At 43.4% G+C, this 25,208-nt stretch overlaps 1 protein-coding gene across 1 annotated transcript in view; it reads right to left on the reverse strand.

The window, feature by feature from the left end:
- The window catches only part of ITSN2 (intersectin 2), a 3,295,579-nt gene that overhangs the window by 2,117,515 nt on the left and 1,152,856 nt on the right, over positions 1 to 25,208 (reverse strand). The window contains exon 15 of the mRNA XM_044063555.1: positions 16,320 to 16,456. Within this exon, the coding sequence (XP_043919490.1) occupies positions 16,320 to 16,456 (137 nt within the window). The remainder of the gene's footprint in view (positions 1 to 16,319; positions 16,457 to 25,208) is intronic.

Below are 25,208 nucleotides of genomic sequence, written 5' to 3' on the forward strand. Positions count from 1 at the left end.
AATTAAACATACCGATATGAAAATTTGAAATGTCAGCTAGTTGTACTCTAATGGTAGCGGAAACCGCACCAGACTGAAAAAGCTGTGCTAGAAATTCAAGAATTTCATGGACTGGGGCTGAGAAAGGATCCAAATTTCTAGATTCTGTCCAGTAAGAAAACAGTTTCCATTTACTAGCATATGTTTTCCTCATAGTAGACTTATGTGAGGAAACAATATCACGGACTGCTGGGGAGATGTTGGAAAGCCTGGCTAAGGTTGGAAGTAGGGTAACCAAGCTGTGAGTTGGAGAGTTTGAAGGGATTGGTGCAACCTGCCTGACTGGTGAATCAGAAGATCTGGAACTGGGTCCAAAATCCACTGTTGATCCAGAAGGTGGAGGTGCAGGAATGGGAACCATATTTGTCAAGGCCAATATGGGGCAATGAGGATCATTTTGCAACCCAACGATTTTGCTTTCTGTACGAGTCTTGGAATTAGGGGAAAAGTGTAAAGGACAAGAAGAATGGCAGCTGCCATGGAGCCTAGAGCTTGGAGGACATGTCTGACTTGAACCCTTTTGCTCTGCATTAGAATTAACACTTGTTGACGAATAGTGGATACTCTTTCCTGTGGTAATCTTGCAAACATTTATTTTGTGTTTAATTCTGCTCCTATGTATGTGATAGACTGACAGGGCAACAAGGCAGATTTTTCGAAATTTACTGTAATGCCTAGTTGAGTGCATGATGTGATTGTGTAATCCCGTGCCTCTAAGAGTTGACACCTGGTGGTAGCAGTCAGGAGCCAGTCGTCTAGATAGGGAAACACTTGGAATCCTTGACGCCTCAGGTGAGCCGTGACTACTGCCACACACATGAACACCCTGGGGGCTGAGGTGAGACCAAAGGGCAGAGCTCTGAACTGGTAATGACTGGCCCCTACCCAGAAGTGAAGAAATTTCCTGGAGCATATGTCGATCTTGATATGGTAATACGCGTCCTGAAGATCTACCGAGCACATCCAATTGTCCTGACCCAGAAAAGGGAAAATGGACTGCAGTGTCACTTTTCTTTTTGTACAGATTTGTTCAACCTGCTGAGATCCAGTATTGGTCTCTAGTCCCCTGTCTTTTTTGGTACTAAAAAGAATCTTGAGTAAGTTCCGGATCCTAACTGGTCTGCAGGGACTTCTTGAATGGCTCTTTTTTCTAGCAGTCTTGAAACTTCTGTGACTGCTTGATCCCTTAAGATTGGGTGGGACATCTGGGATGGGGTTTTTTGATTCTATGGGGGATTGATGGAAGGGAATTTTGTAACCTCCGGAAATGATGGATAGTACCCATCTGTCTCTTGCTATATTTTGCCAGGCTTTTGGGTACAGCGAAAGTCTTCCCCCGACTGCCTCCAGAGGTGAGCAGTTGGGCAACCCTTCAGGGATCCTGGAAGGGTTTGGCAGAGAAGGTTTCTCTGTCAACCTGGTTTTGCGGTCCCCCTCTGCCACAAGGGTGGGGTCTGTTATTGCCGTTTCCCCCTCTGCCCCTGTGGGGAAAATCACCACATGTGTCAGGCAAGGGTCCCTGGGATTTTCAGAACCACATCTCTCCACTCTTCTGACCCTTTGGATAAGGTCTGGAAATAGTGGAAAAACGGACTCCCACAGCAGAGAGAGTCTTGCCTTCCTGCTCAAACCTGGTCAACGTGTCTTTCACCCGAGACCCAAAGAGAAAGGAGCCATCAAAGGTAGTATTGGTGAAGGAAGCTTGAAAGGGTTCCGCAAACTGACACAGCCGCATCCAAGCATGTCTCCTGAAAGCCATACCTGTCCCTGCGGCTCTGCTCGCTCCACCGGCTGCATAGAAAATGAGCCTCATGGAGGAGTTGACTATGGAATTAAGAGTCGCAAGCTGAGAAGCTACTTTGTCTGGTGCTCCCTCAGCTGTAGGATCTTGAAGGGTACACCTCCAAGCTCTTTCAGGAGATCCCTTTGAAGACGTGTAAAATGGCATAGATAATTTAGGGACCTCATTGAAAAGGTCGTTGAAGCATTTTCCATATCTGTCCATTTTCCGAGACTCTTTGTTCGGCGGATGAACAGAAGAAGAGGTTTCTGCTAACTCTTTCTTGGTGGCTGCTGCTACCACCATGGCATCAACGGGCACACCTTTGGAGAGGAATTGCTTGTCCGGGGGGGGGGGGGGGGTGCTGCAATAAATTTTTTTGGTCTCCTCGGAATAGGTTCCACAGAATTTGGAGCTGACCAAGCCTTTCGAGCCACTACAGACATGAGTGGATCGAAAGGAGGAGATACCCAGGAGGTGGAATGTTGGGAACCGAATGCGTCCAGGTATACAGACTCATCCTCAGTAGGGGCTAGGGAAGTCCAGTCTCTCCTCTGTCTAAGCATTTCAATGATGTCCGAAAAGGAAACATCTTCAGAGGGAGACCTTGGGGACCCTTCCGATTCATCCATGTCTGTATCTGAAGTGACAGACTCAGGGAAGTCTATGTGGTTCCTCTTGCACTTCTTCTTCCGGGGAGGCTCCTCCGAGTGATCAGGGGAGGCTTCGGAAGAGGGATCACCCAATAGGGTTGTCCTGGGGCATAGGTTTCCTATGCTTGGGGTCTGGAGGAGGAGTAGAGGTTGGAACAGACACCAGGGGGCCGATGGAGCTGGCAGTAGAGCTGTTTTGGGGGACAGTACACTCCGCATGACCTCGAAGGCGTCACGACCTCTAGGCAGAGAAAGCTCCTGCTCCGAAGAAACAGGAGTCTTTCTCCGTGTCGAGGGTGATGGCTCCGAGGCCGATGTTGGAGCCAAGCTCACCTGCGCTGAAGCTCCAAGGGGGAGAATGGGGTCGGACAAGGGTCTGATGCCACTCCCCCCCTCGTAGCTGATGAGAGAGCCTCGGCGCCCAGATCCCTCGATAGAAGGTACAATCAAGGCAATCGGAGCAGACGTTGGAACAGAAGGAGAGATGATGATCGTCGCCGATGGTTCTACTACCTGCGGATCCATGTTCTCCGGCTCTGAACTAAATGTAGTCGGAGGAGGAACATTAATAGAGGTGGCTGGAGCCGATACCTGTTGAGGTGGGCTGGACATAATTTTTGCCAGTGCCTGTGACTTAAGCAACCTACTTACTACTCTCTCCACATCATGATCCAATAATCTAGATGACAGAGAGGAGTGGGAAGAATGATGGCTATGTTCACTCTGTAACAAAGGTGACTAAGGTGCCGAGTGGATGAACTCCAAAGACAGAGACCTCGGTCTCTTATGGCTCCAAGACAGCTCCGAAATAGCAGATGGAGGTGACAGAGGAGATGTCTTGTCGGTGCCAACCGGCACTGACATACTTGGTTGGTCAAGTAAAGGAGTCGGCTCCGAAGGTGGAGCCGACGGTTTGACAGACTTAGGGGATTTCGCTAGCTGAGTACTTTTAGCTGGAGAATCCTGAGGCTTCAGTAATCCCCGAAGGATTAATTTGTTTTTGCGCTCCTGTAGGACCCTTGGACTAAAAGCGTGACATATAGAACAAGAGTCCTGCAGGTGAACAGTGCCCAAACAATATACACAACTAGTATGCCCATCTGTCAGAGACATTTTCTGACAGCATGAGTCACACTTTTTGAAGCCAGATACCTTGGTATCTTTAGACATTATAGTAACAACAACCACAACAACAATAATAAAAAGCTATACTACAAAAAACAAGAAACAAATAGACTTTTTTTTTACAGTTAAGGAACAGAAGGAAAGCCTCTAATTTAACAGCTATCCTTGGGGGGAGAACTCTCTAATTTAAATGAGTTCAAGGGAACAGAATGCCTGCGAGTTATGGAGCGATGGCCAACAAAGCTAAAATCCACAAGAAAGCGATAAGGAATAAAGAAATATCTAGACAACAAACTTTCAAGAATAAACAACAATATATTAATAGAAAAAAAACTATACTAAGCCTGAGCCAGTAAGGAAGCAACCTCACAGCTGAAGCGGCAAATGAGATCTGGGTAGCTGACGCCGGGCATGCTGGGATAAGGGGTAGCCTCGAGCCAACAGTAAACAGCTCTCGAGCTATAGAAGATGGCTGAGTCGGAGCAGAGGATCGGCTCCAAACCTAAACAGCAAGAACGAAGGTGAGATGGACAACTTAACATCAGTTGTTCCTCCAAAGTGTCCAGGCTGTTCTTAAAAATATCACAGAATCATAGATTAGTACTGGGCTAAATGCCCTTGTGGGCCATTTTAAGCCTAGCCAATGACCCATGTAAGAATTAAACCTTGCATCTTGTGTCTGTAAAGTAAACACCTTAACCATTATACCAGCCTAGTGCTTGCTTTAATTTAGGTTGGTGGTCTGCTCCATGTATCAGCTCCTCTCCCAGAGAACCAATTAGTACACTTCTCATTCCTATAGAATCTTCTACATAGGTTGTCTGATGATTCTCTACTACTTTTTGATAAGCCCAAACACTGCCAGAGAAAGTTGTCTCTATATACCCTACATTACACCTGAATAAGATTTCCTCTTAAATATCTACAAGAGACATTTTCAGATATTTTAGTCTTTCATAATAACTTAAATTTTCACATCCATGGATGCTCTTGGTATACTTCCGCTGTACTCTTTCTAGTTTACTCATACTTGTTTTCTTATAAGGTTTCCACATTGTTATTCCATACTCAAGTTTGGGTCTAATGCAATTAAGAAACAATGACTTAATTTCTGATTTCCTAGACTTTACAATTTTTTTATACAACCTATAGTTCTTTAATTAGAAGTTATGTACTCACCATAACGTTCCATCTGAGTAGGTAGTTCATTTGTCTGCAACCTGTGGGTTACGGATCCGATATCAGATCCGAGCCGGCAACTTGTTTCAAGCAAACGGATCCGAGCTCCTAGCTCCTCCCTTCACCCATAATCCCCTGCTAACCCTCCATGACCTCAGATCGAGTTTGCCTCTCCATATATATATCCATCAAGGATATCTAAAAAAACAAAAACTAATAGATCCAAAGAAGGTCAGGGGGAAGGAGGGGGGGATGGTTGCAGACAAATGAACTACCTACTCAGATGGAACGTTACGGTGAGTACATAACTTCTAAATCTGAAGTAAGATTGTTCATTTGTCAGCAACCTGTGGGACAGAGTCCCCAGCTACCTGTACCCTGGGTGGCCATCATGGAAGGATATTACGAAGCACCGCAGAGCCAAAGGATGCTCTCCCTCTAGAAAGCAGGTCTAGCTTGTAGTGGTTGATAAAGGTATGAGATGAAGCCCAAGTGGCTGCAGAACAAATATCATCCAAAGGAACTCTAGACTTGAAAGCCGCAGAAGTAGAAATGGAGCGAGTGGAATGAGCACGAACTCCTTCAGGTGCGGGTCTACCCGAGGCTTGATGAGCTAGTATTATACATTGGGAAATCCAGCGAGATAAAGATACTTTAGAGATAGCTTTCCCCAAGTTAAATTTGGCAAAGGAAACGAACAGCTGGTCGGACTGTCTATGGCCAGCCGTCCTATGAGTACAAAAACGAAGCTGCCTATGAACATCCAATGAGTGCAGCTTGTATTCACCCTTATTTTGATATTTAGGGAAGAAAACTGGTAAATGTATGGATTGGTTTATGTTGGTTTCTGATGCTACCTTGGGAAGAAAGGAGGGATTGATCCTGAGGTACACTCTATCAGGGTGAAAAATCAGGTATGAAGGCTTCACAGAAAGAGCCTGAAGTTCCGACACTCTTTTCGCTGAAGTAATGGCTACAAGGAATGCTGTTTTCCATGACAAGAATTTGAGATCCACTGAAGCAGCGGGTTCAAAGGGTGGAGCAGTTAAGGCTTGAAGAACTAAAGTAAGATCACATGGGGGTACGGCTTCTTTTACAGGAGGTCTAAGTAAAAAGGTACCCTTGAGAAAGGTTTTACACAATTTGGCTGACATCAAGGGTCCTGTATCATGCCCCACATGATAATGAGAAATGGCTGCCAATTGCACTTTGACAGTTGAACAACTAGCACCTTCTTGAAAGAGTTGAGTTAGGAAATCTAAAATGGATGGAAGAGGAGCCGTAAAGGGATCTAGATCGTGGCGCTCCGCCCAGATGGAAAAACGTTTCCATTTGTTGTGATACACTTTCCTGGTGGAGAGCTTATGTGCCGCCACGAGGATGGCTTTGACTGGTGAAGAGATACCAGGAGTCCTAACTAGGAGTGGAACTGGAGCAACCAAGCTGTCAGTTTCAGATTGTCCAGGTTTGGAGTTGGCAAGTCCAATGGATGGGAGATGAGATCCGGAATGGGATCTAGAATCCAAGGGTGATTCACAAGGTGAGACCACAGGTAAGGGAACCAAATTTGTCGAGGCCAGAATGGGGCAATGAGAATCATTTTGCTCCCCAACCGCGAGGCTTTCTGTAAGAGTTGTATCACCATTGGTAGAGGAGGATAGGCATAGAGTAGACCGGGTGGCCAAGCATGCACCAGAGCGTCTCTTGGAAATTCCCCTGATGGGGGGATTAGAGCGAAGAAATTGTCGCATTTGGCGTTTGAGGGAGATGCAAAAAGATCGCAGCAGGGTTGCCCCCATGTTGCGAATATCTGCTTCGCTACTAGAGGATTGAGAGACCACTCATAAGGGGTAAGAAGGGTGCGGCTGAGCTTGTCCGCTAGGATGTTGGTCCTCCCCGGAATGTGCGTTGCAATCAGAAAGCGGTTGGTGGAGATCGCCCATTCCCACACTCTCATGGCTTCGCGGCAAAGAGTATAAGATCTGGTTCCCCCCTGTTTGTTGATATACCAGACCACTGACATGTTGTCCGAGTGAAATGCAATCGTTCCTGTGAGGAAAAAGCTCTGAAGTGCTTGCAACGCCAACAGCACCGCTCTCATCTCCAGGACGTTGATATGCAGGGAGGTCTCTATCGTTCCACGTGCCTTGAACTGTCCTGCCTGAGTAATGCCCCCCCACCCGAGGCGGGAAGCGTCCGTGGTCACAGTGGCGATAGGGGGAGAGGTGCAGAAGGGACGGCCCGTATGGAAGTTCGATGCTTGGAGCCACCATAGTAGCGCCCTTCTGCAAGCCTTGCTGATAGCAATGGGATGGTGGAGAGGAAGGGATAGGAAGGACCATTGCACTAACAGAGTCCATTGCAGGACTCGCATGTTCAAACGGGCGCATGGAAGGAGTGTAATCGCTGCTGCCATGGAGCCTAGTGCCCTCAAGATCAATTCTGCTGGTGAAGCTCCTGAATGGAGGATAGCCCGCACATGATGTTGTAGATTTCTGATTCTCTCGGCAGTTAGGAAGGCTCGCAAATCTCTGGTGTTTATTCTGGCTCCTATGAATTCTATGATCTGTGTTGGAGCCAGTAGAGATTTGCCGACATTGATAGTAATGCCTAGTTGTGGGGCTAGATGGAGAAAGAAGTCTCTGGCTGAGCAAAGTAGATGCCTTGTTGGTGCGGTCAGGAGCCAGTCGTCCAGGTACGGAAAGACCTGAATTCCCTGGAGTCTCAGGTGGGCCGCAATCACTGCTAACACTTTGGTGAACACCCTGGGGGCTGTGGTGAGGCCAAAGGGAAGGACCCTGAACTGGTAGTGACTGGCTCCCAGCCGGAAGCGAAGGAACCTCCTGGATCGTTTGCCCATTAAGATGTGGTAATACGCATCCTTGAGGTCTATAGAGCACATCCAATCGTTCTCCCTCAAAAGGGGGAGGATAGATTGAAGAGTGACCATTCGGAATTTTTCTTTGGTTACTGACAGGTTCAAGCGGGAAAGGTCTAGGATGGGTCTCAGGTCCCCCGTCTTTTTTGGCACCAAAAAGAACCTGGAGTAGAACCCTAATCCGAGCTGGTCTTGGGGGACAGGCTGGATGGCTCTTTTTCTTAGCAGCTGCTGTATTTCTGCGGCTGCGGCCTCCCTGTGATCGGGTGGTACATCGGGGAGGTTCTTGGATTGGGGGACATGGATAATTGGTATTTTGTACCCTCTGGATATGATGCGAAGCACCCAGCGGTCTGTTGTGATGGACTCCCATGCCGCTAGATGTTTCGAAAAACGCCCCCCGACTGCCTCCAGAGTGGAGCAGCCGGGCAACCCCTCAGGGCTGCTGCGCGGACCGCTCATTGAAAGGTTCTCTGGACCCGAAATTTCTTGGAGCCCCTCTGCCCCTGGGGCGACGTCCCCCTGTCCACCTCTGCCACGGTAGGACTGGTTGTCCGGAGCTGGTTGGGAATGTTGTGATTTCCGGAACCACATCTTCTTCTGACCCTTTTGGTTCCTTGAAAAGGACCGCTGGGGAGCAGAGAAGCGGACTCCGACGGCAGACAACGTCTTCCCGTCCTTCTCACTCTGGACAAGCGTCTCGCGAACTGTTTTGCCAAAAAGGGCAGAACCAACAAAGGGGGCGTTCGCGAAGGACGCTTTAAAGGGCTCCGTAAAGTCGCAATGACGGAGCCAGGCCTGACGTCTCATGACTAGGCCTGCTCCGCTGGCCCTAGCGGCTCCCTCTGTGGCGTGGGACAATAGCCGCATAGAGGTGTTTGAAATAGATCTCAGAGTGGCCATTCGGGTGGAGTACAAATGTTTATCCTCCTCCGACATGGACTCCAGGGATGCAGCCTATTCTTTGATAAGATCCGCTGCATCCTGATGACATGTGCCATATAGTTCAGAGACCTTACTGAGAAGGTCGCTGAACTAAAGACTCGCTTCCCTAAGCGATCCATCAAACGGGACTCTTTGCTCGGTGGATGGACTGAGGGACTCTCCTGAGCCAATTCCCTCTTTGTGGCTGCCGCCGTCAACATGGCATCTACAGGGGGGCCCTTACTCCAATGTGACCGGTCTGAGGGGGGGCTAAGAATCCTATCCGGTCGTTTCGGTATTGGCTCCACGGTGTCCGGATCCTTCCATGCCCTGGTGGTAATAAGGTCCACCAGGGGATCGGCTGGAGGGGACACCCAAGAGGTAGCCGGGCCTGCCTCGAATGCCTCCAGAAACACGGACTCGTCAGAGGAAGACTTGGGGGCTGACCACCCACCTCTGATTCTCAGCATCTCCATGATGTCTCCAAAGGAGACATCCTCAGGAGGTGATCTTGGGGAGCCTTCTCCTTCCTCAAAGTCCGTATCCTCGGTTAAGGACTCAGGGGAGTCCACGTGCCTCCTTTTGCACTTATGCTTGCGAGGAGCTTCCTCGGGGGGACTGTCCGAGGAGGCCTCGCCAGCAACATCTTGTTCCAATGGAACTGTCTGTGACATCGAAGCAGGCTGTCCCTTTGGCCGGGTGATGGAAGCCTGGCCCAGCAGAGAGGGAGTGCAGGGAGGAGTCGATGCAAGGACCGGGGGTCCGGATGCTCTCAACAGAGCCCTCTCCACAACATCGAATGCCGAGGGAGAGCCACCCTCCAATGGATCCGAAAGTCGGCTCCCACTCGGATCCGATGAAGGGATCGGAGCCGGCGCCGAGACCGTCGGATCTGAGGGACCAGTGTGCTCCGACCTGGACGGAGCCGAAGGCACACTGAATCCCCCGGATTCGAAGCTCGGACCTTGGCTCCGAGAGGTCGGATCCGACAGACTCGAGGGTAGGGTCGGATCCGAAGTACCAAGTACTGTTGGTGCCGACCCACCCCCGGCTCCAAGGCTGCTCGGCTCCGAGCGCTCTGAACCCGGGTAGCGGGTCGGAGAAGGAGCAATTGGGTGGAAAAAAGGTGTCGAGCTCCCCCCCCTGAGGGGGGGGGGGGCAAGAGCACTCCCATCTGCAGCTGGGCCTGGATGAACCTTCGCATCATCTGGTCCAAGTCTGCATCTGATAAACTGAAAGTTGATCTCGAAGAGGCCACCGAGGCAGGCCTGGAATGCCGCCTCGATGACCTCGATGGAGATCGGGTCTCCTCCTCCTCGGGCCCGGGGAGAAAGAAGGGGATCGGAGCAGAGGAGGAGGAGACCTAGAAGCAATGGAGGGAAAAGCCTGCTTAGCTGGCGGGGCCAAAACAGAGGTCTCGGCCCGCCGCTTGTGGTGCTTCTCCCTCTGTTTCTCCCTCCTGGCCTCCCTGTCCTCCGACACTATAGCGGGAGTTTGAGTCCCAGTTGGAGGCAGGGGGGCAAGAGTGGCAACCACCACAGGCCGTGATGGAGCCACGGGAGTAGCAGAGGTAGCGGAGGCCGAAGCTGAATCCGGGGGTAGAAGTCCTGCCAGGACCAGCTTCGACCTCTGTTCTTTCAGTGCCCTGGGGTTGAACGCTGCACAGATAGTACAGCCCGAGGTGAGGTGTTCAACCCCAAGGCACCGAACGCACCGAGTGTGGCCATCAGCCGGGGAGAGCTTATGGCCACACTCGGTACATTTAGAAAATATGGCTTTTGGGGCCTCAGCCATTTTAAAAGAAAGAAAAACAACTACACACACACACAGGCCCCAAAAGACACACAACAAACACTCACACACTAGCGACCAGCGAAGGGAGGGTATTGATTAAATAAAAATAGGGAACCTAACTCAGACACACTTTACAAATGTTAATTTAAACTAAAAAAGAATTTTCTGACGAAAATTGTAAACTTTTTTATCACTTATCTGGAGCTCAAGAAAAAGGATCCAGCCATCACAAGCGCAGCAAACTAGATCTGAGGTCATGGAGGGTTAGCAGGTGATTATGGGTGAAAGGAGGAGCTAGGAGCTCGGATCCGTTAGCTTGAAACAAGTTGCCAGCTCGGATCCGATATTGGATCCGTAACCCACAGGTTGCTGACAAATGAACAATCCTACTTCAGATCTATAATTAACCAATTGGCTGATATGATTAGAAAATCTCAAAGCTGGATCTACTTATATTCCCAGGTCCTTAAATGAATCTATAGTTTCAATCACTGTGTGCTGTATTAAATATTCATCATTCAATTTGTCTCCCAATTCTCCTATGCTTAGTTTTTGATGTACTTCTCAGCACATTATTCTCCTGTGGCTAAATGGTCGATTTAATAAAGTTATTTTGCAGACGTGCCCCATCTATAACATGTCTAATCAGTTTACCCAATTTCAGGTCATCTGCATACAGACTGTAGAACACCTCAGATGAAAAAGATACATCTGAAAGATACAATCTAAACAAGTAAGGTCCTAGGATTAAGCCCTGTGGGATACCCTGACTGTAACCAAGAATTTCACTTATCCAATTGCTGTACGATACTTGCCATGTCCTATTTGTAAGCCATGCAGCTATACATCTTATCAAGAGTAAATCAATACCTAGTTGTAATCTGTTTATCAGTGTTTTGTGTATGACCCTGTCAAATGCTGAAGTTAAATCTATATAAATTATATATATCACAGCACATCTTTTCATTCATAGCTATTAAATTGTTATATAACATCATGTTATAGGTGGTAGAAGGTGTATTTTCACCATATGCATGCTGATATCTGGTTTCAAGTCTCAACCTATCCATTTCTGACAATAACTTATCCAATATTACATTCTGCATTATTTTCCACAATATGAAAGTAGAATTAAGGGTCTATATGACTGGATTTGTCCTACTCCCCTTACCCTTAAAGACAGGCTTAATAAGTACATGTCTCCAATCATGAGGAATCTCCCCATATTTATATGACCTAGTAAATAAACATAAAGGTACTAAAGTTCTTGCTAAGGTGTTCTCAGATCATTATTACTTATTCAGTCTCCTTCCAGTGCTTTTTTTGATCCAATTTGTGTTCTTTTTTAATACAAACTATTTTGATTCCAGTATCTGAAGTTACCTGGATATCACTAGAACAACTCATGCCCCCCTCCCTTTGCGAAGCCAAACTGTTTTGCATAAGATTTTGTAAATACGTCTATAATATGTTGTTTCTTTTCTTGATTTTTGTCTCACACTATGCTTAATTTGTTTTTCCATCTTATTTCAGTTTTCAAAGTGGTAGTTTGACCTCTTTCCCTTTCTTGTATTTTTCTCCCTCCCCTTAATCAGATATCTTGTTCTTATATAAATATATCCCCCCCTGACTTTGTATGCCTAAATCCGGAGACATTTCTTTTAGATTTTTTGTACTCAAACAATTTCTCTTTCAGAACTTTCCACATTTCTTCTGCAGCTTTCCCACTGAATGCATCACTCCCATTAGTTTTACATGGTGACTAACTCACTCTACCTCCTCTTCCAGTACTGCAAGATGCCAGTGGTCACATTGTTGGTAAGTGGAAAAATAGTTTTGTTTCTTTTTTTTTATTTAAGTAGCTATTAATATTAAAATGTGTTGCTGAGTAATAAACCATTTTTCTTTGTTCAGTCTCTCCCCTTTCTCTTTCTCTTCTTTCAGGTGATCCTGAATATCCACTGGAGCCATGGATCATGAAACCAGGGAGAAATACAAGTAAAGCTGCTGAAGACAGTTATAACACAACCTGTACTGTTAGTGAAAGAGTCTTTGTCCTGTTGAAGAGTCAATCTGAATACCTGGATGAGTTTGAAAGTGCCCTTCAGTATGACACAGCTACTGCATGTTGAATTCTGCATAACTTGATCATGGGGCTTCATGAGGCAGGCTGGTGCAGGACATATGGCTGTGCAGATAAAGTGACTGTGTCTAGTCCAGAACTGCAAATCATGACATTCACATTAGTGTGTTTTTTTTTTTTTTTTTATAAGAAAAGAGAGTATTAGCAGAGAATCACTAGTGCACGATGCAGTTATATTTGTAAGCTATGCTGTGTATTACATGATCTTGTATCATTGTTCATCTTTTTTTTTCTCAGAATAGGTACTCACACTACTGTTTGTAAATGTCATGCCAGAGTGCTCACACAAACTCCTGTTTAATTACGTTGTAAGGCATAATCACATGGTTACCTGTTTTGCACAATACATTCTGCTGAAATGACATGCCCATGTATATATATACACTGAATGTGATGAAGTGGTACATTTAATAAAAGTGTTTTTAGTACTTAACAAGTGTCCATACTTTGCAGTTGAATAAAAACATACTACATTATATTACACACTGTCTTCTCAGTTTTATCTATTACATATTTCAACTGATAATGTTCTCAGTTAAGGTACTGCATATCAGGTTATTCCATTTTGTCATATACAATAATAATTTGAATCCTCACAGACAAAAAACATTATCATGTGTGCAGTTGTGAAGGTGAGGTGGCAGCAGTATTTGTTTACATGGCAGAATAATTTAAAATTTTTTTTTATTAGTGTTTCTCTGAATACTTAAGTATTACTATTTATAAACTGTAGGTAACTGTCTGGTGTAACAATGGTAATGCATAGAGTATTAATAGTGTTAATCGCTGCAATCTTATGTGTTATGACATACAGCTTTCTTTCTTTATTTCCATGTAGTTGTAAACAAAGGGATGAAATGCATGCAGCTGAAAAGTGCCAAAAGTGTACACATTGATGTTGCCTGAATGAAATCTGTTGTGCTTGTTCTACTCCACCCTTACAAATTACAGTCACACTTCTCACCCTAATAGTCAAAAAAAATTTGGACAAATCAACTATGGTAACTTGATTGTAATACTTACATATTACATATGCCTGCAATTATCATAGTATTGTCTTTACTGGAGCTTTTCACCCTAGGCCCAAGTCTCCACTGAAAATAGGTACCACTTGACCAGTCAGAATTTCCTGGCAAACAAATATCAATAAATAAATAAATTGACTTTAAATATATAACCTAAATTGCGCACTGTCATATTCAATGACATGTAGTACTAAGGCTGCTGGGGAAGCAGCTACGTGTCTAACTAGTCACTTTCCAAAGTTTAAAATGTGATTTATTTTATTTTCTCTTAATTTTTTGTCAATACCTCTAACAGTTAATTACATTGTATCTTGCAGATTTCACTCAGAACACACTGCAAAGACCTATCATTGTTAATCACCTGCATCTGCAGGCAGCATTCTTCAGCCAAAAAACAGATGTCAATGGGAAAAACAGCTACTTCCTATACAAATGCAAATGCAAAAAAGTACTACTGTCTTTCATGTTTTTTCATCATTTCTCATTTTTCAAGTCTTTCGGCTTTTCCCGGTTAGGGGTCACCACAGCGGAACTCCAGTCCGCTAATGATTGGCAGTGGATTTTTATGGTGCCGAGTTGCCAGCCCAATGCCCAACCTTCAAAGAAGGCACACCCATTCACACACACATTACCTGCATGTCTTTAGACATCATTCGACTGTGGGAAGGACATACAGACTCCACAAAGAAGGCACTCCAGCCAAGAATCAAACGGGAAAACCTCTTGCTGTGAGGCGAGAACGCTAACCACTGCACCAACGTGGCCTCTCACTTCTCATTTTTCAAGTCTTAGTGCTTAAACTAAGATAATTATTCTAGATGCCCAACTCTACAAAATAAGGGGATTTTTTTTTTATTCTGAACAGAACATGACCAATATACACTTACACCCACTAGGCAAGCAAAGATCACAACAGTATAGCCACTTTATTTACGGTCTATCTACCTTGTTAAACTGTTAAATCAGGACACATTACAACTACGAAAGAATACTTTCTTACTTTAATATCATCGGCATATACAGTAGTCATTTCCCCCGGCCTCATACATGAAATATCGCTGACTGAATACTACACCTTCTAGGAATAGGGAAGCTGTTGACTTCTTGGCATTCCTTTGTTTCCCTGTAATGTCTATTCTGTTGAGCAGTGCTGCTTGATTGTATTACTTATTTAGTAATGAAGTGTCACATCTTTATTATTTTCATTCTTTGCTGGAAGATGTTTACTATTGGTATAAGGGTTAAGTGGGAAGCTCCGGTGACTCAATTCTTTATGTAGCAAGCATATTGATTCATGACACATGTTATGGGTCTGTCATTACCCACAAGTACAGGATTTTACAGAAAAAGTATAAATTGTGATTAGTGGAAAAAAGTATACAACTCTGAAAAACATGCAAGTTACACAAGGAAATGTATATATTAAGAAAAAAACTTTACTTGCCTTCATTTCTTGGGTCCATTCAGTGTCCTTTTAAACACCAAGTCAAACTGTAGTTTATGCATTTATTTGTCTACTACTAGTTTAATTAAATTTCCAGTCTTTTTATCCACTTCTTGCAGAACCACAGTTCACTTGTCTAATTTACATTTATTGTAATTGATACTTTACCACTTTCCACTTTAGCAATTTCACTTTGTTGCTGGTCTCCAAACCATCTTTATCTAATAACACCAGTCCTTGGTTCAAGTGCAAGGTACTTACGATTTTAATAGTCACCTCTTAGTCTGTTTTGTCACCTAAGCATGTTCTTTTGGAACTGAAAGGTTTCACTAACAAAAATCTTTAGATGGGCTTTTGCATTCTCAGAAGACACCAAAGGAGACAAGTCTACAGCTTGCAGACTCCGTCTTTGTTAGCTAAACTTTTTATTTTCCTCCACAGACAGTTTGGCATTCAACATGTCTTTGATTTTCCAGGAAAAATAAATATTCTGAAGATAGCTGGATATTGCAACTTGAATATCTGACCTACCTCCCAACATTCCCTGACTGGTATGGTGTGCAATGAATAATCATTTCCACCAATAGTCTCATATCACCATTTTTAATATGATTCCTTTCTGTCACAACTTTTTGAAGAACAGTTTCTTTCAGCTGGCATGACTGCACCTTTACTAATGTAGCTCTTGGCTGCTTTCTGATGGCCAGATTTGGATTGCACACACAATACACCACCCTCTCAGTTATCAAATCCTGATGTTGAACACCAGTCCAGCTTATTATTTGTACTTTCATAAAATTAATGCAATCTTATCCTTCCAATTTCCACAGGTACAGCAAACATCTCTGTCTTCCAACTCTATTTTTTGAAATCGTTCTTTTCAATAAGCCTAACATTCAGCCAGTCTTTCTTTCATTTCAGTCACTTGACTTTTGCAGTTTTATGAGCTCATCTGTACAGCTACTTAAAGCTTCTGCTATTTTTCTATCCTTTTGTCATTTAACTTTATATATTCCTTAAGTATCTCACTTTTTAAACATGTTTGAGTGCACTTGATTTTTTTTCATAATGCTGCCTATATGGGAGTCGTGCACAAAACATATGACTAGCAATGACATGATATCTCTATTAATTTACAGGGGGGAGGGGCAGGACACCCATAAAATAAGGGCAGGAATCAAAAGCATCTTCACTGGTGAATTACCCAAAAGTTATGACTTAATGCTACAATGGACACTCATTGAAACAAGATGTTAATTGTTTGGCCAAATAATCATTGCAATGGGATTTTATCAGCTGTTTAACACTATACATAATATCAGCACATCCATTTACCTTATTGCTGCTTCCTCCTCTTTCTTTTTCTGCAGTTCTTCAGTCTTCCGCCTCTCAATTTCCCTCATTTTATCTTCTTTGATTTTACTTAATTTCTTGAATGTCAGCTGCTGCTTGGTGTAACTTTTACGAAGTTCCTGTTGAAGTGAAGAAATAATGTATTTTAGTGACCAATCTGGTAAAAGGGCTACAGAGAATTACTGGTTGTGTGACCACAGCTGCACAGTCTACCAAAGAAAACCACGGTTTCTGAAATGCAAATCGCATCATACAATCAGTGAAAAATGCCAGTTACGGATACCTGCTTTAACTCCAGATCATTAAGAGCATCTTAATTACCAGACATTTATCAGTTTAATTTCATCTAGGACAGAGCATCCTTCTGCAAAATCCTTGACATTATGTCTTAATAAGGAGTTCACTATTTCTTCTGCATACAGTGATAGCAATGTCAATGCATGAAGTTCATTCTCTTTACTGAAAACCTGGCAAGGCACAGGTAAAAACAAGGGACAAAAAGAGAAAACTGACAAAGAAGGGTCAAACAGATGGAATATGACTGAATGTCTGTTGAGATGCTTTCTAAAGACATGCAAATAAGACCGTCGCTATGTAAAGAATAACATGAGGTACTCAACGTAATGGCTCTTTAAGGGTGAAATGACTTAAAGCCGGGTTTACTTTCTGATGCACAGTGGGTCCAGCAATTTTTGTCTAGCAATCTTACCCCAAGCTACTCCAGTCAGCAAAAGTTTTGTGCCACTTCTATACTGATATTAAGCCAGAACTAGCCTGTCATAGAAGCACGACTAGTGGACGTACAGTTCTCTCTAGGGAAAATTAAAGGTGCAGTACAAAATAACCTGTGGGAATAAATGTAATAGAATGTAATCAGAGTTATAAAGGAAATTAAAAGTTGAAGACCTGCTCTCCCTTACATACAGGGGGTCATGATCCACCTTTAAAAGCAAATCTTTGAGTTTCTCCATAGTACTTTTGTCATAAACGAATAAGTGACAAAATGGTTTACTGGATTACAGAAGGGAGTGATCTTACTATACAGATCATTTTTCCCTTGAAGAGAGTACACCTGGATGAGCAGCTTATAACTAGCAGATGTATTCCTGCTGTTTAAGATGATATACAGCAGGACTCTACTTGGTGGGTCTGTGGTTGGATACATTTTTTCCACCAATCAGAATTTATACTTTTTCTGTAAAAGCCTGTACTTGTGGGTTAACTACAGACCTATGACAACATATGTCATGAGTCAATATGCTTGCTACATAAAGAATCGAGTCACCAGAGACTTCCAGTTAACCCTCATGTCAAATTCCAGCAAAGAAGGAAAATAATGAAGATGTGACACTTCATTACTAAATAAGTAATGAAATCAAGCAGCACTGCTCAAAAGAATAGACATTACAGGGAAAAAAAGGAATGCCAAGAAGTGGACTGCCTCCTCATCCATGGAAGTTCTGTTACTTCGCTGTAATGTCCACACTGGAGGGAGCATTACTAGACTTAGACAATGAGACACCTGTTTTAAGATGTTTTATATTTCTTTTATTATTAGTGTGTGTGTATGCATATGAATGCAGTTTGCCCCAGCTTCCTCTCTGACCAAAGTGTGAATCTCAAATATTGGTTGAGTCACTTCATGAAATGGGGTGAGTTTGGCATAGACACAAACTCTAGGGTATGATTCCGCTCTTGGGTTATTGACTAGGCTTAAAATGACCCTTTACGGCAATTAGCCTAGTATTCAGCTATGAACATGTGTGTAGAGATAAATTTGGTGAGAGATCAATGAACAATGAAATTCAGACAGCTTGCCCTTTTCACTACTGAAGCACAATCTTGTAGTTAGTAAATGTAAGCAGCGGGGGTGTGGGAGGTTAAGGTGGACGTTTGTCACCTTGCAGAATAAAAACCTTTCTCTCTCTATGTTTGACAGAATGAGCAGGTGGCTAATTTTTGTATGATGTTTGAGCATCAGTGACAGGGACATTAGGCAATTAATACACAAACACACAATCATATATATGGGTTTGTGACATTTCACAGAAATATCACAAGTAAAAAAAATATATATAATGAGGCAGACAGACACACTATATATATATATATATATATATATATATATATATATATATATATACATATATATATATATATATATATATATATATATATATATATATATATATATATATATATATATACATACATATACATACACACACACACACACACACACATGGATTCACTTCATAACACTGCAAACTCAAAACACTGAAAATGAGAAAACTTAATATAGAAGACCAAAACACTGAAACTTCATAGCACTGAAAACTCATAGCACTGAAATTCATAACACTTAAAACACACATCATACATATACCGAGTTTAAACAACATAAATCATAGCACTTTCCACCAAGTGCAAAATGGGGGGGAAAGCCCCCCTACACCCCCCATTTGGGGGGCTGCACCCCACACACCCCCTGCTACTTAAATATATCAACTCCAAGACTGCACTTAGTGTAGTGAAGTGCAATCTTGCAGTTGATACATATAAGTAAGCAGGGGGTGTGGGGGCACAGCCACCCACATGGGGGGTGCAGGGGGCTTGCCTCACATTTTACACTTGGTGGAAAATGCTATGATTTATGTTGTTTAAACTCAGTATATGTATGATATATGTTTTCAGTGTTTTGAGTTTCAGTGTTTTGAGTTTTCAAGATTTTGAAGTTTCAGTGTTTTAGTTTAAGTGTTTTGAGCTTTCAGTGTTATGAAGTGAATCCATACACACATATATACAACACATGCATACATAGACACGGATACAGAGGCTCAGACATGCATACATGGAAATACACCAACACAGAAAGACACACACACAGATGTACTTACTTGTTACAGCCACTTTTTAATGTTTACATCTCAAATGCCTGATTGTGAAAAAAAAAATGCATGCCTACCTTAATACATACATAAATAAGAACCACACTAACATACTTTAGCTCATTGTTGTTAAGCAGATACCATGCGAATTATTACAGCATCCCCCACAGACATACACACACAAAGGTAGTCACATTATGGACTGTGTATAGCTCAAATCTCTTACTCTGACCAAATGAATGAAATACATAAATACATAGTAATTTACTTTAGCTAGCTGCTATCAAATATACATACTCCAAACAAGTACACCATCTCCCCTGGATGCATGGAAACAGACAGTCATACTTATATAAAGGTGTTTTTTTTAGCTGCTGTTTTCTAACTGTGGCTTAATACAGAATGGAGCAGAAAAGTGCAAACTGAGTGAACTAAAAAAGTGAGCTGTCTTCTTGGTTAGCAAGCAGAAATGAAATGGCAGCTGCACTAAAAGATTTTGGTCACTGCACAGGGATTTTATGCCATGAGCTCAAACTTTCTTTTTACATTAATTCATCCGTTGGAACATCAAGCACCCAGAATGGTGCTGCTGATTCTCTAAGACCATTTTCTAATAACATACACTTGACTGACTTACAGGGAAAAAAACAACAGAAGCAGCTAGTAGGAAAACCCCCTCTAAACATAATGATGACGGATGGAAGACATTCCCGACCCATTAAGGAGGATTCTCTCAAAGACAAGACACAATTGTAGACATTCAAGTAGATCACTGTTGCAGTACTGATTACTGGGTCTTCCTGTCATGCAGAAGCCTGTGACCAGCCCAATTTCCAGAGTATTTGCATCATTCCCAGCTGAGAGATGTCTGATGACAGATGTTTGGACATTAGGGTATAAGAAAAATGTCAGTCGGTGCCATCTTCAGGTCATTCTAACCAGTGAATAAGCAGTCTGATGCCTGAGGACAGCTCAACCTCCCCAGCTGTCTGAATTTGAGTGAAAAAGAGGAAAATTATAGGAGGAATAGAGGAGATGATGAAGAAAAGAGGACTATATGCAGAGAACTCCTCTGTCACTTGCACCCAGTAAGGGGGTGACAAGCAGTCAGTAGACAGAGGTCTTGCAGCATGGGAGTATATACTGCAATACTGATCTACTTGAACAGCTACAATTATTGTAAGTGTGACATAACTATACTGTGCTCTTCATAGTCAATGTTGCAGTAATGATTATCGGAAGGACTCCCAAAGCTAAAAATTGTGTGGTGGTGTCATCTATATGACCTTTAAGAAACAAGATTTTGAAGGATGGCAGAAGCAAAACCTGCTCTATCCCTGGAGGCACTGCCTAGGTTATAATGTTTTGTGAAGGTGTGCATGGAGTTCCATGTGGCTGCCTCTAGGATGGCCTAGGTGGGAACTCCACTGAGGGAAGCAGTGGTAGTCATCCCATGTCTGGTAGAGTATGCTTTTTATGACTAGGTAAATCCTTTCCATGGTGTGAGTAACTTAATGCAGTCAGCTATCCATTTAGAGATGGTTTCTTTGGAGACAGGTTTGCACTGTTTATCCAGTGTGAAAGCCACAAGCAACTGCTCTGCTCTATTAGGGTTTTTTGTCTGGTCTAAGTAGTGCCTGATCTGCCTGTGCACATGCAGGGAATGAAAGACTTGCTCTGCTAAGTTTTCTGGATTTGAGTAGAAGTCTGGTAGGTGGATAGCCCTATTGAAAGTAAGTTCTGATATCACTTTAGGCATAAAGGTTGGGTTTGTTCGGAGGGTGACCCTGTCCCTGTAGAATACAGTGAAGGGTTCTTTACACATGAGGACTTGTAATTCTGAAACTCTCCTAGCTGAAGTCACAGTCATGAGGAAGGTGGTCTTCCAAGTGAACATTGTTACAGAGGCAGTGGCAAGCAAGTTCAAAGGGAGGCAAAGTTACTTTTTCCAAGACATAACTTAGATCCCAAGGAATAAAGGGGTTCCTTTTGGGTGGTATCAGGTGAATCATTAATTTTTGCAAAAAAATTCATGCTGGGGAGTGTTAGAAGATAGGTGGAATGTTGATCAGGCAAACTGAAATTGTAAATGCATGCACTTTAATGCTGGAATAGGAAAGGCTTAAGGTAAAACAGGCCTGACAAGTACTGCAAGACAGAGCTGATGCCAGCTTGAGTAGGGTCATGGTCACTGCTGTGAAATCAAGCAGAAAATCTTTTCCATGTTTGCCAGGTATGATTTTTTGGCATATGGCTTTCTTGCTTCTCTTAGAATGGAGAGCACCTCCTTGGGACAAGATGCCATCCTAGCCATCAAAGCCCAATCCTCCAGGTGGCTGACTTGAGGGTTGCAAGGTGGGGAATGGAAGACAGATCCCCTTGACATGGCTGAGGAAATCTATCTCCTGTGGTGAGGTGTAGAATCACTGTTCACTAAGCATCAGCAGGAGGGAGAACCAATGTTGTCTCGGCAAGAAGGGAGCCACTAGAATCATGCTGGATCTGATTTTTATTAGGATCCTGGGAATCAGGTGTAAGGCCAGGAATGCATACTGGAACCAATTTGTCTATGTGAAGACCACCATCTATCTTCCAAGCTCCTGTATGTTGTGCTCTGAAGTAGAATTTCTGTAATTGCTTCTTGTGGAGAGAGGTGAACAGGTCTACTGTGGGAATCCCCCACTGTATAGACAATCCAAGACCTCCTCTCTTTTCAACATCCATTTGTTGGGGTCTAGAAGGTCCCTGCTTAGAGTATTGATCTGGCTTGTAATATAAGAAGCTATGAGGTTTAGTCCTATCTCATGAGCCAGCATACAAAATTTTCTGCCAATGCTGCATCTGGGGGGGGGGGGTAGGACAAAGCTCCCCCTTATTTATGCAACACATAACTGTAGTGTTGTCAGTCCAGATTTGCAGTGCCCCTGAGATTAAATTTTGTTGAAAAAGCTTTTATGGGTCAGGCAGACTGTTAGTAACTTCTTTTGGTTTATATGCAACTTCCTTTGCTGTGGGGATCAACTACCCTATACCTTCAATGGACCTAAGTGGGCTCTCCAAGCTATGCCTCAGCTGTTCATAGTAACAATCTTGTCAGTTTCTGGCAAAGTGAAATTTGCTCCTGGATTCTTTGCATGGCATTCTTCCATCACAGGAGCTCTCTTTTCTGGCATGGAAGGAGTGGCAGAAGGGTTTCTATGGGTTGGGAGTTCTGTTCCCAAACATGTTTTTAAGAAGCCACTGAAGTTTCCTCATGTGCAACTTTGCAGCTAGAATGATGATGCATAATGTCATGTACACCAACATCCTCACAAATTCTCTTGCAGTGATGAGCTGCTTTGGAAGCAGATCAGTCAGGTAGTCTGTTAAGAAAACAATCTTGTCTTGCAGAAGAAAGGCTTTCTGCTGAACACAGTCTATAATGGCTCCCAGGAAGGGGATCTTTGTTTGAGGAAGAGTTTGAGAGTTTTAAAGATTTAGGGTGAGACCTACCTTCTGACAAAAGTTTATAGTGATCTATAAGGTGCCCAGGGTTTCTGAAGTGGTTCTTGTATAAAAGAGGCGGTCTAAGTAGGGGGTAAATATGGACACCGAGTTCTGCAATTAACTACCAGAGGAGCTAGGCATTTTGCGAAAACTCTGGCAACAGTAGAGAGTCCAAATGGTAGAGCATAGAACTGGAAGTAGAAGCCTGGCGCTACAAAGCATGGGTACTTTCTGTAACTGTCTGCAATGGGAACATGTAAGGTCCCTTTAGGACTATGGTGACCATGGAGGCCATCTTGGAAGATCATGGGCAGTAATTTCTGCAATGTAAGCACTGTGAATTCTGAGATGTTAAGGAATTTGTTTAGCTTTCAAAGGTCCAGTATGGGTCTCAGAGTTCCTCTTTTCTTGGGACTAGAAACATCCTTGAGTAGAAACCTTTTCTTTCTTGTTCTGGAGGGACAGAATGAATGATCCTTCAGTAGCTTCCTGAGAATAGGTGGTAAGTGACTTTATTGCTCTTTTGGTGGTTTTGGAATGCTCTAGAAAGGTGGAATTTCTCTGAATTGAATATAGTACCCCTTCTCTAGGACAGTGACGACTCACTGGTCATTGGTGATGGCTTTCCACTGGCTGGTGAAGAAAAACAGTCTTCCTGACAGCGGACTGGGAGGGATAAGGGAGGGAGGTATAGAACATAGTCAGTGGTGCTTTCAATGCTGAGTGGGTTCCTTGGAGTCCTCAGCCCTTTGAGACTGTTCTGCTTCCCATCTCCAATATTTTCTTGTCTTTCAGCATGGGGAGGCTTCCCCTTGTCTTGTCTAAATGGGAAAGGCCAAGGTTATAAAGGATAATTCCTACTACACTAATATTGAGGATTGGCCCAGATGGGTCACTGGTTCTGGTGAATTTCAAGTATCACAGTTAATAGAAAGCACACTGTGATGACCAACCACTGGACCAGTAATCAAGAAGCTTCAATCCTCACCACTGGCACCTGTTGGGAACATTCACTGGGAGGATAACAGGTACACACAGCATTTCCAGATGGAGCTCTCTGCATCAAATGCAATTTCCCTTAAGAGCATACAGAGACCAGAGTCAGAACAGGGCTGGTTTCTGCCCATTTCTCCAGATCCCCAACACGAATCTTCACTGGCACAGCTAGAGTCCTTAGCAAGGGTCCTAAGACAAGTCTTCCAACACTCTCTCTATCCAACCAGTGCATCGTGACCCTGCCCAAGTAGCTGACACATACTTGAAGATTTGTTTTACACACACAAAACCTAGGAAAGACTGGCACATGTTTACTAGCTATGCCCCCTTCTTCCCAGACTTTAAGGCAGTTACCACTGCCACCAGAACCTCTCACCAGCTACTTTAAGGCCCTTAACAAAGGGTGTCCAGTTTTACCTTATATTAATACTAATGCAAATGGTAGTTTGACCAAGAGCAAGGTTATTAGGAGTGGCCCACATAGTGTTACCAAATAAATATGCAAGTACTCTCAAAACTTAAATATTTCTACAAAGATCACCCATAATGAAAGGTTTAACTATATTTAATAATAAATAATAAAACAGCAAGAAAATACTAAGTATATATTTACAGTGACATCTGAGTTCCAAACCAAATGAAACATTTAAAATAACATTTCAGGACAGGGTCAGACCAAGAAAAACAATATCGAAACTAAGCTTCACTATATTCCTGACTATCGAAGAGCATTACTATACCCAAATAAAGAAAAGTTGTGTAAAATCTTACCATAACCATGGGTGTCCTTCTCTTCCATGTTGCAATATTCATCACATATGGGTTTACTCCTCTTGCTACCCAAATGTCCAGCCAGTATGCAAAAGTTTTCAGTCACTGTATGGTGCATGGGACGTCTGACATGGCGAGTGGAACGTGGGCCATAAAAGTGACATCTGCACGCACCAGCCCTCAGAACTGTAAGCCCCAATCGGAATCAGTCCTAACAAGGGAAAATGCCAGTCCTGTGCCACCCAGAAAGGGATATGCAGCATAATAGGAGGGGAAGGAAGGTGGGAAGGAATACTGCAACATGGAAGAGGACATCTATGGTTATGGTATGATTTTACACAACTTTTCTATGTCCTTCTATTCCCATGTTGCAGTATTCATCACATATGGGTGAGTGCCAAAGCTCACTGTGAAGAAGGGGGTGGTGGTTTAGAGGTGGTCTCCAGGAATCCATGAAGGATAGCCCTGGCAAAACCCACCCTGGCTTTGGAAATATGGTCTAACTTCTAATGTTTGGTGAAGGTGTGCACTGATAACCAAGCTGCTGCTTCAAGAAAGGTAGAGGTATCCTTACCCCTGAAGAAGGTTCCAGGAGGAGACCATAGCTCTGGTAGAATGTTCTTTATCAGTACCTTGCAGAGATTTCCCCTGGTATTTGTAGCAGAAGGTGACCGCTTTGGAAATCCAGGTTTAGATAGTTTGTTTGGCTACTGCCTTCCCTAGAGCCTTG

This window comes from Protopterus annectens, chromosome 2.part1 (assembly GCF_019279795.1).
Source record: "Protopterus annectens isolate FY-2018-M chromosome 2.part1, PAN1.0, whole genome shotgun sequence".
In the NCBI taxonomy this organism is placed as follows: Eukaryota; Metazoa; Chordata; order Ceratodontiformes; family Protopteridae; genus Protopterus; species Protopterus annectens.